The 15,445-nt window shown below is 42.3% G+C and overlaps 1 protein-coding gene across 1 annotated transcript in view; it reads left to right on the top strand.

Annotated features, from left to right (window-relative positions):
• Positions 1 to 9,019: 9,019 nt before the first annotated feature.
• Positions 9,020 to 15,445, top strand: part of LOC103918886 (uncharacterized protein C17orf105 homolog) — a 29,850-nt gene continuing 23,424 nt past the window's right edge. Inside the window, exons 1-3 of the mRNA XM_009326303.1 lie at positions 9,020 to 9,112; positions 12,535 to 12,615; positions 15,079 to 15,197. Of these exons, the coding sequence (XP_009324578.1) occupies positions 9,020 to 9,112; positions 12,535 to 12,615; positions 15,079 to 15,197 (293 nt within the window). The remainder of the gene's footprint in view (positions 9,113 to 12,534; positions 12,616 to 15,078; positions 15,198 to 15,445) is intronic.

Genomic DNA, 15,445 nt, shown 5'->3' with positions numbered 1-15,445 from the left:
GACAAAGTTTAATTGAAGGAGAAACAGAGGGAAGTGTGGACACTACTGAGATGGCTGTTACTGAATGGAGCGGGGGGGTGTACCAGTATACACATGTATGGTGCACTCACACACGGGATAAAAACAGATCTGTGCATCAGAATCAGGAAAACCGGGCATTGCACTGCAGTTACTACAGTTGAAGAAAGCAAAAGATCTCCACTGTGACCCCCGAGTACAGGAAGAAAAGCATGTCTACCTGTTGTTCTTACTACTCGCCTTTTCAAAAAATCTCACATTTTTGCTGGTTGTTGCTGGAACACTGGGCCAGGAAGGGGCCAGAAAGGGGAAAAGAAAAATGGCTTTAATTACAGGAAAAAGGGGCCAGTGAGAACTGGTTGTTACAATAGCTGAGACAATGCAACTGATTTTCATGTTGTATGGTTTTTTAATCTATTTAAAAAAAAATCACACTTTGCGCCTTTAATTCTTGTTCATCACTTCTAAAAATCTGTCAATCTAGTGCCCTCCTAAAAAATGTAACTATGTTAAAATCCAAGTCATTTCAGCAGCAAGCACAGAATGTTCAGGATTCCAGTGAAATTTACCAACACGAAACACCTTCTGGTTAAACTCGTAGAAGCATTGTGTTCTGGGTCATATCTGCTTTACTTGAGCCTATAAACTTTGCTTTCCTATTAAGGAACAAATCCCTTTATCCTTCAATAGAAGATCATAATGTAATAAAACTGCATTAAGATCTTACAAAAAAAAACCCTGATTATGTACAAGAATGAAATGTGAATTTTACTGCAGTTTAATAAGTATGCATCCATTCTCATCTCTCCCACATTAGCCTTCTGTGGAACTGCTGTAACTAAGTGAAAACAGCAAATGATCTTGAGAAAGAAAAACTGAGCAGCAATGGGACTTTCTACTTTTTTAAAAATACTGGGTACTGCTGTTTACAATAAATACGTGGTTATGCAAGCAGGCATATAAACACCCATATTTCACAAGTCATTGCATATTGGCAGCCATAATCATCACTTTCATATCTTCTTTGCTTTTATGTCATCAGCTCATTTGCAGTCTTCTCTGTTCTTTATGAGAATTAATTTGACAACACAGGACTCCATCCTTACTCTCCAAGGCAAAGCGTCAACCCCCCTCAATTTAGCAGCACCAATAGTATCTCTTCTGAGGGGACTACAAGGAGAGCTCTTACCCCATCTTTTCCCTCATACCCACCTCAGGGGATTGTACAGTCCCCAGAGGGAAGCCACTGGGATTGTACGAGCAACATCTACCCAAAAACACCCATAAAACAAACACTTCTCTGCCTCCCAGATATGTCCCAGTTTTGTGGTATAAGCAAGATATATATGACAGATGCTATAAAGTTTACATTGACTTTGGGAAGCTTTGCATAATTCATCCACAACCAGCGCCGTGAGTGACACAGCTATCCCACATGCAGCTATAAACCTTGCATAGACTTTTCCATTTAGTCACGCGTTTACTGTGGGTCAGATCCTGTGGTCTTCCATTTGCTCAAAAATCCCATTGAAGCCAATGCTGGCAGGTCAGCTTGCAAATGTCACCCTCTCTCTGCATGGTGAATAGCTCCCATTGAACCCGCTGGGATTACTCATGTGTGTGAGTAACTACTAACGAGAGCAAAAGGAACAAAATCCGGTCCTCATTAGGGACTGCTAATCTGAAAAAAACCCCTCCCTCAGTCAGTAGTACCACTCAAGCAGAGCAACTCTGCTGGCGAGCTGCTACCTAGGAAAGGCAATGTGGCACAATTTGGCACCATTTTTTTTAGCATGTAATTCTTTAAAGAATCGGCTAATTATCCAGGCATGACTGCATGGAGGAGTTCTCTCCCATCAAAGTACATGAGCAAAGATAATCTTATACCGTGAAACACAATTAGCCAGATGGTTATTTGGAGGTTTTTGGAATAGAAGCAATTTCTCTGATCTAGGAGATAAAAAAATCAAAGCGGAATTTAAAAAAATCATACCACACTTGATTCCCAAGTATTTAATTACATATTATCATGGGTAACTACTAATCGGCTCCAATTATGCAATCTTATTTTATTGCTGTTGGAAACACATTTATAGCCACTATATAATGTGTATATTTAAGTCAATATCTGGATAAACAGTCTGGAAAACACATCATTTGTACCCAGATTTGGTTACTTGCGTGATTATCATCTGCCACCTGCTGGAAATAGCTGTGCTGTCTCAACTGAATTCCACAGATGGAAGGTCTGGTCACTCATCGAACAAGCAGAAATGTCAAAGAGCAAAATATGCTCCTTGTACCCAGAGCATTCCTCTTGCACCCACCAGGAAAGTTTAATTTGCACATGGGGTTATTTACGTGCGTTCACAGAGAAGCCATAACATGACATTGTTTAAACAAACAAATTTAATTTGCCATTGAGAATAATGTTATCTGCCTGTGCCTGACCAGAAGGCAAGATATATAATCTGAAACTAATGCACCCAGCTAATCTCATCTCAAGCTGGCATAGCGCTCTTGCCACTCTGCTGGAAATGGCACAATTGCAGGTCCCCCTGCGCCATCCTTGCAAATGATTTCTTCCTCTACCCAATATAGTCTAGCATTGTCTTTGGGCCTCATTTGAAGAGATTGACCATCCTGGTGGCCCATAAAGGGGGCCTTAAGGAGAACAAAACCTGCCTATCTAAGACATCTGCTCTCACCGAAGAAAAAAAAACAAAAAAAGCAGCGAGAGGGTTTGGCTGAGGTATTCCTCAGAGCACCAGAACCTTGTAATTGCTGCCTCTGTGCCAGCAAACCAGACTAAGTAATCCAAGTAAGCCAGAGGGTAAATCCGAAGGCAGCACTGCAAGACTCGCTCTCCTCTCCTGCGTGTGTGGAACAGGCTGAATAGCAGCAGGACGCACAGGTAAGACTAGCAGTTCTTGTCAGTGTGCTGACTTACTGCATCTGGCTGGCCGATGACAGGACTAATTGTATTGGTGTAATTTTGCAGTTGGCAGGCGTCCCCAGGTCAGTGGGGAGAGAGAGACAGGTACAACTAGATTAGAGTTTCAGACCTTTTTTTTTCCCCAAAAATCATACCCAGGCCCTTAAGCAGCTGACTTCTACGTGCCCAACAGGTTTAGAAGAAGAGCCCAGGGTTCACGTTTAGATAGTGCTTGCATTCGGGGAAACAGTCCCTTTCTCTGGGTACCTTTCAATTATTTCTGAGGTCAAAGAAGGAGAATGAAAAATGAAGATGGGAGTACAAGTGATTTTTGAAGGTTATCCAGGTCTGTAGGATGGAGTGGAGATAGAAAAAGAGAATACACATCCTCATTTTCTCCACTAACTTGTTTTAGCCATGATAAAGCAATCAGATGTTTATAGCAGTAAGAAGTAATGTAAGCCCTGAAAGCAATATAACAAATCTGAAACGCTGAGCAACACATTAGCAAGAATTAACATTGGCATCTGCTATCCCATGCCTCCTGCGAAGTGGAAGGGTCAGGCCCGCCCGAGGTGCGCACAGCTGGGCAGAGGCGCCTACGTCCTACTGCAGTGTACAGCGTTCACACAGGGAATACTAACCACAGCCCATTCCCGTAACACCTGTGCACCACCGTGCACCCACCTACAAACGCACAAAACAATGTTTCTGTTGGCATTTGCTTTTAACCGAAAGCCTTTGCTGCTTCACAGTGCTTCTTCTGTTCTTAGGAGGTTGCTATGCTTCAGGCCGCTCCAAGTTTTCTCCTCTGGGCCGCTCTTAGGAGGCAACCGCCTCTCTTCCAGCAACGTGGGCCTTGCCTGCACTGGCAAGTTGCCTTCATTCCAGCCGCAAATTTAGCTATGCCTCGTACTGACAAGTGGGCTGAGGTTTGCTTTTGTAAAGCCTGACAAGGGTTTGATGCAAAGAAGAGACCCACAAATTAAAAAACTGCCAGACAAAGAATCAGCAACACTTCCAGCCTGCCGACACCAGAAATCTTCTCCTCGCTACAGTGACTTATATCCAGGAAAAGGTTAAGTTCCCTATGCAGACAGGGCACATGGCTGAATGCAGACGCTCGCCTTGGAGCGGATGGGCCTGCTGGGCCAATTCACCCAGTCTTCTGCCCCAGAGTGTGCTGGCCTCTGGCTACAGGCCAGCTTTTCAGCAGCAATAGCCTGCTCCCAGTTACTTCCTCCAGGGCCTTCTGGGGCTGCCCAGAAAGTGCTGCCCTCCTCAGGCAAAGGTGGGGGACAGGGCCCTGGCCTCATCTCTGCATGCATACTCCATAGCACCCACACCGTAAGACCAGCCTTCCTCAGAAAGCTAAGGACTACTGCACAAGCAAACTGACCTCGATGCAAAAGGTCAGTCAATCATCCGACAGTCCTCTCCTCTCCCTCTGTGCCATCCTCCCACATTAAAACCACTGAGGAAAATTAGTTGTCAGCACTAGTCTACTTGGCATTTTTGCGGTAGATCAAGGAAATCCTGGATCTTACCAAACATTGTCCGAAAGATTTAAAATTGTGTATGTAGATATAAACATATGTATATATAAATAAAACTCCATATAATTATGGCAATGTTTTTCCCTTCCTCTTCCTCTTTTCCCACCCCCTTTCCCTTCTCTCAATTTCTCAGACAATAAGTGGGAAACAACATTTTTTTTTTCCCAGCCAAAAATTAATTCCTGCTCACAGCTTCCAGAAAGGGTCAAGTCTAAAGGAAGCATCTGGTAAATTTGCTTTTGTATTGCAGTGGGAGCCGTAGCCCTCACGTCCCCTTCCCTTTGCACCACTGAGCGCAGCAAGCGCTCGTGCCACGCTGGGAAGGCTTTGCTCTGCTGCACACATGCACGAAGACACACTCTGCGTGACTGCAGGCAGCCCTTAGATGGAAGCGGCTAGGTATGCTGTATGCACAGACAGAGCAGGTCCCACTCACCCCAGCAAGTTTTCCAGTGGCTTTTTTTATTCCCCTGACTGCAGATGGACTCTTCAGCTACTCAGTCAGGTGGTTTGCTTGCGAGTTACATGATGAGGGTGTGTGCTTGCAGGCTCAAAGTCACAGCATTGGATCCTACTGTGTAACATACTGAACCAACCAAAAAAAACCCAACTGGCTTCTCTCAGCCCATCCAGGGACAGGCAATGAATGAAAGGAGACTGGGCCTGATCCTCAAGCACACCCACAAATGGCTCCAGTCCTGCAGGTCAGTCTGTGCATGTGCCCAAAGTCGGTCAAACACTTCATAGAATAAGGAGAGGAATTGCCATGACTTTAAAATAACCAGGAAAGCTGTCAGCAAAAAAATAAGGACTTATTTTCCTCTTCACACATACAGAAAACTTCGAAAGCTTTAGAAAATGTACACTCTGCCTCTTACAGTTTCTTACTATATATACAAAGGTCGTAGCAAAAGCAAACAGCAGAAAAGGCACTTCTGGTCACAGTGAGCAACAGTACCTCCAAAAACATGATCTATATTGGGAGTGCAGCAGGAGAAAAAGCATCTTCTTTAACTTTAACTATTCCGTAACTGGGCCATAAGCATCAGCAACTGCTATAGCTAGCAGCTCCTGAGCCAGCCCGAGCTCTTCTTCTGGCCAAGATGGTGAGAGAGTAAAGAGCAGCAACTCACTAACCTTGCAACACAGTTCAAGGGGGAAGTAACTCAAGATTCAAATTCCTAGCAGCAATACCACCTGTAGAGCTTACAGTCCTATATATTATATGAACAGGATTGCTCAAAAATCAGACCAAAAGTAAGAAGAGATTAAAAAACAAACCCAGAAACCTATGAGAGCCGTAGGGTGCTGAGACCTCAGAAAAGAAGCTCAGCACACTCCAAGATTGCCACATTAAAAAAGTAGACTGGTAATGACCACCTTGCTTTTATGCTGCAGAAAACACTCTCTGCTTTGTGTGAAAGCTGAATGTATACGTGTCTTGATATATACTGGAAAATGCATTTTTTGCAAAAATCTTCTTACGTTCATTATCTAGTTATTTCTCATCTGTTCTTTTTCAGCAAGTAGCTTTTGCTATCAAGAAATTATATGCAAGTCCTTCTGTACACAACATGGAAATTCCCATGGCTGTCACTTCATAAAATTGTATAACGTACAGAATAAATGTTTCATAAATATGTTTTATCTCGTAGAGGTAGTAGGTCCAGTCCTCTGGTTTGCTAAGGATACTTCACGAGTCTGCTTTGACTAAGCAGTGAAATGTGTGCTGGTTTTGGCTGGGGTAGAGTTAATTTTCTTCACAGTAGCTAGTATGGGGCTGTGTTTTGGATTTGTGCTGGAAACAGTGTTGATAACACAGGGATGTTTTCGTTACTGCTGAGCAGGGCTTACACAGAGTCAAGGCCTTTTCTGCTCCTCACCCCACCCCACCAGCAAGTGGGCTGGGGGTGCACAAGGAGTTGGGAGGGGACACAGCCGGGACACCTGACCCCAACTGACCAAAGGGATATTCCACACCATATGACGTCATGCTCAGCATAGCTGAGCAAAGCTGGGGAAAGAAGAAGGAAGGGGGGGACATTTGGAGTGATGGCGTTTGCCTTCCCAAGTAACCCTTAGGTGTGTGATGGAGCCCTGCTGTCCTGGAGATGGCTGAACACCTGCCTGCCGATGGGAAGCAGTGAATGAATTCCTGGTTTTGCTTTGCTTGCGTGCGCGACTTTTGCTTTACCTGTTAAACTGTCTTTATCTCAGCCCAGGAGTTTTCTCACTTTCACCCTTCTGATTCTTCCCACCGTGGGGGAGCGAGCGAGCGGCTGGGTGGTGCTTAGTTGCCGGCTGGGGTTAAACCACAACAAAATGCTACTCTAAAGAATCCCCTGTTGTAGCTGTAAGTTTAGACTGTGAAATTAGAAAGAGGTAGGACCTGCTGTTCCTGTCTTCCAGCACGATATTCTGACAGAAAGGACCTGCTGGACCTTAGGTAGTTCGACATTAAAAGACAGTCAATTTTGAAACTGTTGAGCTTTGCTTTCCTTATCACAAAACAAAACAAAAAAACCACCACCACCAAAAACCCACCCAAAACCGAGTTTAGAATGAACGTGTATACGGTCCACAGCTTTTGAGGGTAGAGAGAGCACAGGCAACCACTGAGGAAGTTTAAAGCCACTTCCCTTCTGCCACAGACTTTAATTGAGAAGCAGCTGGGAAATTATTCAAAGTTATTTCAATTTCTTGGTGGGCCATGGTTCCATCAATGTAAGAGGCTAAGTTTTCCTTATATTTTAAGGGCTTCATCAAAATCAATGAAAAGATTCCTTTGATAATGGTGCCCTTCGGATCAGTCTATAACAGATCATTACATGTGTAGCATTTAAAAGACCGAGGCCAAGACCCTGCCAAGCAAATGAGGGCGTAAGTATTTCTACTTGTTCAAGAGCAAAATATAATTGTATTGTGTGCACAGTTAGATTTTATATGTATTTGAAGAAATGCATTTCAACTCTGTACTCTTTATTATTTTTACTGTCATTCCCCATATCTTCCTGTTACATTAACAGGAAAATAATAAGAACCCAAGCAGCTGTAAAAACCTACTCTTCAATTCCTTCCATCATTTGTCTGAAAATAAGGGTGTTTGCTTTACAGCTCAAAATTAGTATGTATCAAGGTTTCAATTTTATGCCAGCTTCTGTTGTTTAAGCACCATTTCACACCAACTATAATAAAAATCACAAACTCCTATATCCAACCTTACTTCATTACTGAAATGCGGAAGTTAATCAAGGTACAGATTCAAGAGAGCACTGGCCCTGATTCTGTGTTGGGTGGTTGTGTGATAGATATGTTGCTCTTCCCCTGCACCCACATGAGACGCTGTGTAAGAACAACCTGCACGAACAACCTTGTGCTAAAATGGAATATCCCCTGGTTCATCCTTGTACAGACCCATTCTGGTTAGTGAATTTTGGTACTGTCGGCCATAGGTTCCCTTCTTACTTCCCAGTGCTTGTATACAATGTGCGTTATCCTACCTGTTTTAAAAGACCCATAACAGCTTCAAGTTGTAATTCAGGCCTTCTCCTCAGGAACTATGGGCCTTATCAAGAAAATGCATGAGCCAAAAGCAAAGAAAGAAGTCCTTCGTCAGTCTACTGGACCCAGTTTCAGGGTGCTCCGCACCACGAGGACGGAAACATCAAATGAACTGTGCCAGCTCAAGCCCAGCTTTGGAGGAGGCCAAGCTGAGCTTGAATGCACAGAATCACTTTTTCCATTTTTGGGTGGGCCTGAGAAAACGTCTTTGCCCATTCATCTCCCTGCCGAACGTAGCCTATGAAGAATGAAAGCCAAGATGGCCCTGTGTGAGAACCAGCGGTCAACTTGGTAAATAACTGGTTTTTGCACATCTGTTTGAGCTTTCCGTAACTCATTAGCAATGAGATGGCATGCAGATCAAGAAAGGTGAAAAGGCTATTCAAACCCAGAACTATTTCTCTATGAACACATTTGCTGTGGCTTTTGAAAAGTGCATACTTATCAATGAAAAAAAATGTTTTAAACAAGTTATTGCAGTGCAAAAGATGACACCTCCCGCTGTGGGTTTGCTCAGAGCATTACTGAGGCATGCCGTTCAATTCAAGGCTCAGCAAATATAGCCCATTATACAGTCCTTTGCATATTTACAGTAGCGTGCGAAGCATTATTAATAGCTTACACCACTGTCTTTCCTTCATCAGCAGGAGGTAGGTCTGGCTAGTGAAGTATAACTGGTAATCTATTTTATATATGGATAACATACTCTTTGGAATGCTTTGCTATAACATTCAGTTCTTGTTTGCTATTCGTTAAATGTATTGTTTGAAATGCTACCACCAGCTATTCATTCTTTTTCTGCGCAGCGGTGCCATGACAACCCCCACGTGACCGGCTGCAAACATACCACAAGTCTCCAGGGCTTTGCTTTAGGAAAGGCTCAGACTGGTATTACTCATACTTTTTTTTTTAAAAAGCCCAGATTCAGAGATGCTTCATTTTGTGCAAGATGCATCGAGCCTACCAGCCAATTTTACCGTGCGGCAACAAATATCTTCAGCTAAAATGGGACAAAGCAAAGTATGAAGAACACAAGAAAAGGGTAGGTACAACTGTTTGATAAAGAGCAGAGGCCTTCACGAAAGAATATGCTTACCCAAAAAGACTTCAGCATTTCTCTACTCATTCTTAAGACTGTCATGAAAGCTACTGATCAGCAATAAGGTACAAGAGACACATTTTAAGAATGTCCAGCAAATATAGGTATAGCTTTTGTGTCCATTTAGAAGTGAAAAAGATTTGGTCAGTCATCTGCTCCAAATCAGTAATAATGCAGGACCACTCCCTCTTGAAAATCCGTTAAGTAGCGAATACCGTCAGCGATGATTGCTACCTTAGGAAGATGGTATCACAATATAATTAGCTTTAATACAAATAAATAGTTCTTCATTATTTCCAGACCAGGTCTGTTTCATTGACTGTATAAAAATATCTTCCTTCCTTCCTTCCTTCCTTCCTTCCTGCTTCCTGCCTTCCCTCCATTGTTCCCATAATTTGTCTTGCGGGTAGAAAAAAGTTAAAGATGAGGTAGAGAATTGAATTTGGCATATTTTTCTAACCAAATTAACAATATTGAAATAAATTAACAAATTTCCTTCTGTGTGAGTTAACTTCAGGAGGCTCGCTATTGTATATAAGCATGACTATTTAAACAGTGTCTCTTTTAAAGCAGGGAACTGATACTAGTGTAGCCAAAATTCTCTGGGCATCCACTGTGCATACAGAACTCTGCTTTGTTCAGCGCACAGAGCACTTCATACATGCATTAAGGCATTCAGAGGCCAAGAATAGAGGTTAGATATCATCATGATATATAGTGAAGAAATGTATTTATAGAGAACCAAACATTTCCCACGACTCAGCTGCTCTTGGATTAAACACGAATGTTAATTTCTGAGTGCAAGCAAAGAGAAAGAGTAACTATCATGTTGGGCAAAGGATGGCTTAGAAGGTACAGAATTTTGTTCCTTCTTACAGGGTTCACACCCAGATCAAGTAGTGACTAACAAGGTCTCCAGTGGCCAAAGAGCGACCTTTTCAAGTGTCCCTGTGTTGTCATGCTGGCGCACTCCTAAATTCCCACACTAGTTGCCCGGAAATTTCACCGTGCCTTCCGCTGGCATGAATTCAGGCCTGCTGTGGTGAATGCCAGCTACCAGAGCAGCGGTACCCGCGGGCTGGGTAACTGAAGGCAGCAGGGCAATTCAGCAGGTTGTCCTGAATGACACAGCCCACATGCGGCACGGGCTCTTGCTCTGCCAAGAGAGACGGGGATCGCTCTGAGAAAAAATGTAAGGGCCTCTGCTTGGTGATGTGCAGACTTTGCATTGAAGGAGCTCACAACAACAAAAAAAAGATAAACCACCAAAAAGCAGAGCAAGAGAGAAAGGGGAAAAATAGGGAGCAAGGAAGGAAAAAAGGTAACATACAAAAAACCCAAAAAAGGTACACTTCTTGGAGAAGACCACTAAAAAGATGGCAATGGTTAGGAACAAGTTACAATTTTCTCCATGATGCAAAGGTACAAAAAAATACCAGCGTGTTTCTATGTACGCAAGAGCAAATACTTCCAGTCTGAATAATTTTGTTGTTTTCTTAATGGAAGAAAGGGACGGGGGAAAAAAAACCAAGTTATACCTCCTCTCTGCAACATTCTGCATAGAATTAAATATAAAATGGCTCCAAAAACACCATGGCTCTGGAAAGTGCCACAACAGAGATTAGGGTGGGCTTAAAAAATACCAGGTTTTACCTTTTACAGTTGTGCATATACAGACAGAAGAGAAATTAACCATAACACTTTCCAGAAAACGAATTTCACAGAAGAAATGTTGTTTCTAAACCCACCTTTTGTTGCTCAAGTTTGAAACAGTTTGCATATCTATAAATGAAAATCAGAGTTTGCATAAATATCACATTTTATTCTTCACACCAGTGATTTCTACTGACTGATACAATAACAACCCTCTTTTACAAATTGCATGTCTTCTTAAAGTTATTTTTAAAATAACTTCATAGCATGATAAGTTAAAGCACCTGAAGAAGCAGAGGAGCTAGCAGCAGCAGAAGCCAAAACCACCAAAACCCTCAGAGATTTACCAAGTTTAGTTCTGCTATCCAGTAAAAATCAGCTTCTTAACATGATGGGATCTAGAAAGGATTAAGATGAGCACTCTCATCTCCCCCTGAAATCAGCTGGAGTTGAGAGCAATCAGCCCCTTCTGGGATCCCACCTCCTCAGAGATGACTGCCACAAAAAAGCAGCTGAATGTTTTCACAAGAAGCCAAGCAGTTCAAGTGAATTTTGGACAAAGCTAGAAACTGCTGAACATTGCCCCAGTCAATGCTGTAAATTGTTCGCCCTGTTATAAAAGCAAGGAACCTGTCCTGGTAGTATGTATGACAGGTCTGCCATCAGGGGTTCAAGCCTGGTCCTCGGCTCATCACAAAGCTGCTACAGAAAGAGATGTGGAAAACATCTGCTGGACTCAGGCAGTGCTTTGGTCATGCCCTGCCGCGTGGGCTTTGCGTTGGTGCTGTGCCTGCTGCTCTTACCTGGCAGCCTCCTTTTTTTTAAATAGCAAGTGTTTCTCTCTTCTTTCTATATCGCTGAGTCTGCCTGAGATGGAACCACACCAAGTATGAGGTGTGACAGAGGGAGAATGTTTATCACATGTATTTCATGACAAAAATCATGGTATTGTTTTAACCAATCTGGTCTCACTCCCTGTAGGACCCCAGTCTGAGAGAGAGCGGTCTCCCCTCTAAATCCTGTCTTGCTCCACTCCCCGTTACCAGCTTTTCTTTCACGGGGTTTCTTCAGTCTGAGACAGCTCACAGATTATTCTTCTTCCTCATATATTGCATGGCTATTTAGATCAGGATGGAGATAAATATTATTGTGGCAGTGAACTACCAACTCCACTAGAATAATTAGATCCGCAATTTGCTTTTGATGATCATTCTAAAGTGCTAATAGGAAGAGGCCTGGGAATACTTTCAATACAAGAAGTCCTTTTCCAGTATTGCTCACCTCTTTCTGGCAGCATCCTAAATGTGCATCCCTTTGGAAGACCTGGCACAGCTTAGGAGTACCTAGGGCTTTCTTACACCAGCCTTTTTATTTCTGCTGGATGCCTAATAAAAACTGCTTGCCTTCTCTTATACAGTCTGTCCTGTATCATAACATCAACACCACTGTAACCGGACTGTATGTATTTTTACATTTCTCCAACATAAAGAGCACTTTGCATCTCCAGCAGACTTTTGAACAACTGCCTTTAACATTTTCATTTCCCACTACTCTTCTTCTGGGCAAGTCTGGCTTTGCTGATATAATGAATCATACGTTTAATAGTGTTACTGCTGGCTAACAAAACAGAACACGAGAATTAAAAGATTTCCCGTAATGATATGCAAGGGTATTTCCAACAAAAATGGATAAACATTTTATTTCTATTGCAGATCCAGGCAGCAAAACCATTAGTGGACACAAGTGCCCCTGCAACATATGGCCACCTTCATCTGAAGTTAGGGAAGCTGAAGGTATGGTATTAGTTATTTCACTGAGCACTAGCACGCTTACCTTCACGTCTCCTCTCAAAGACAACAAAGAGACTACCAGATGGTCACAATTTCAGGGCCTTTTTTTTTTCTCCTCGGTGCAGTGATTGTTGCGACACGACTATCAGGATCCGTGGATAGCACAATCCCAGCTGCATTAAATAACTTATTTTATCTTTATGATTATTGATGAAATCAGAGTGCTTCAGATTAACAAGTGCTAAAATGTTCAAATAGCCTCCTAAAAGGTACTTCTGCATGACCATGAAAAAAACATCGCAAGTAACAAGAATAGCACAATCAAGATACACACAGAGCAATGAACTGAATAATAGGATGTTAACATATTCAAAACACAAGAAATAACAATGGGTAGCCTTGACTGGCAGTTATCCTTCAAAATCTTACTGCTCCCAAGAGGCAAATTTTTATTAAAAGATGAGAGTGGAAAATAAATTGTTACCTAATTAACTCTGCTCACTAAAAGGAAACAACAATTAAAAAACCCCAAACATGAGCACAGTAGAAAATAGGCGCAGCTAAAGCCTGTCAAAGACTTAATTTCCAACACAGTGCCCCTCAGGCAATGGGAGCGTAGCCCATGTAAGGACTTCAGAATTAATTTCCTTAAAATTGTTTATCATCTTACTGTGCGACATAATCCCCAGGCACCTTAAAATCATTTCACTAGCAAAACAATTCATTTCTCCTCCATGCATAAAATCATATGCTATATTAGGACGTGGATTCAATTGCTGTTGTTAATTTTTTCCTATTACGGTAAAAACAACACTGATAAAGTTCCTTAGAAAATGAAACATTGCATAACCCCCCCGCAACACACAGGTTAACGAAAAAACCACCGACAGGAACCCACTAATCTTAGGCATGTTCCTTTGAACTACAGGTCCCGATACCTGGAAGTGAGACTGTGGTCCTAGCATCTTTCTCATCCTCCTCCTTTCCAAACTGCTACAGAAAAAAGGAAAAAAAAACAACCCACCTCTAATGTTGCAATCTTCTATTAACCAGTTCTTCTTTACAATCATTCTCCTCAAGGTTATTCAGAGCCTGATGGGATTACTTAATGCACCAGTTTTAGGTACCTTTATACTACAGTGTGCCCAGCATCTGACCCACATTGGTTATAAACCCCAGCAAGCAAAGCAGATGCACTAGATTCCCTACAGTAACTTGCTACTCTAACATTAGCCATCCAAAACTATCAGAGTTGGATGAGCAGGATTTCTTATTCGTTTTATACAGGACATGTAATATCTTTGGAGTGCATAGAATCAAATATGGGAAAAAAAGGGAGAAAGGAGAAGAGTTAATTAGTATGCTCAAAACAAGAGTATTTCTTCAGTGATTCTGTTCTGAGAGGCTTTTGAGAATGAGATGTTGAAGTCCAGCTATGAAAAGTGTGCTTTCTCTGCTTTCCTCCATCCAGCCTCTCTCTGGTTACCTCCAACTCAGCCCTGCTGGAGAAGGCATTCTTGGGACTCAGATAACCTTGAAAATAAGTTTTTCTTTTCACATCTCCCCCATTCCTTCCCAATCCCCACAAACACACTTTTAGCATGGAATGGTGTTCTTTGAAAAACAATATGGTAACATTTTTTACGAATTAGGCAATGCCCCGGGATATCTAAAGGGATTCTCCCTCCTCCACTGACTCTTTCAATTTTCATCCCACTTTTGACACAGTTAACTTCAGAGACTGAGATTATTAATATCTTCCATTTTAAAATCAAATTTAAAGAGGCTTAAAATCATGATAACGATGAAGAGATCTAGCTTGTACTGCCCGATATATCTCTCTCCGTTTGTTCGTTACACCCAGTTGTTGCTTCTCTTCTTACACTAGCCTGCAACCCCTCCGGGACAAAAATGGCCTGCAACTGGACCTAATCCAAATCTCACTGAAGTCAATGGAAAAATTACCATTTGATCTAAAGCCCACCAAAGGTAACGGAAAGACTCCCATTGACTTCAGATGTCAATGATGAATTCCCATCATGCGTTTGTACAGCGTCCATCACAACATCCTAGATTTTGATGAGAGTCTATGAAGGCTGCTAGAGACACAAATGATAGTGATGATCCTGGAAAATACATTGACAAATATTTATAGAAATTCTGCTTATACTGATGAAATGCATTTGCTAATCACGCAGGCTGCTGCTGTGGTTGCAGGCAAGTGTTTCAGGGTCAAATTCACAGCATTGCAAAGGGCTTTCTCTCATTGCGTCACCATTAAAATGGTGAAACAAAGGGTTCTCTCAACACTAGCACAGAGCTTTACCTGATCAGTGTCTGTCACACTCTGTGTAGAGAAGGGGACAGCAATTTTGAACACCCTGTTAGGTATCCATGGTACATCACTGCTGCTTGCTATGGCCTTGTAAAAACAGAAGCATTTCTTTACCCCTTCTGTACACAAAGTTGGAGGAAGACCGGCTTTCCGTCATCGAAAGAGACAACCGTTTGCTGCTGGAGAAGATGTCCTGCATCATGAGAACAAAGGGACAAATCGACAACAAAAATGACTATAAGGCCAAAAGGTAATATCAGCAGCACTATTTCTATGTAGTTATCAAGTTACCTTCCCAGTGACAAACATAGCTAAGGATAAACTGCTCTGTGAGGACACGTATTTTAAAAGGCAGCCTAAGGTACAATCAACACTTCAGAAAGCCATTTGCTTGTCCTGTCACATGAAATCCAGTGCCGGGTCATTTTCCTCCTACCCTCTGTTGAAGAGAAGATGGCTTTAAATTAGTTTTTCAGTTTCGTAACTGAGGGAATGAAA

This window comes from Pygoscelis adeliae, unplaced genomic scaffold (genome assembly GCF_000699105.1).
Source record: "Pygoscelis adeliae isolate BGI_AS28 unplaced genomic scaffold, ASM69910v1 Scaffold156, whole genome shotgun sequence".
Taxonomy (NCBI): domain Eukaryota; kingdom Metazoa; phylum Chordata; class Aves; order Sphenisciformes; family Spheniscidae; genus Pygoscelis; species Pygoscelis adeliae.
This window is presented reverse-complemented; position numbering and strand designations above follow the sequence as displayed.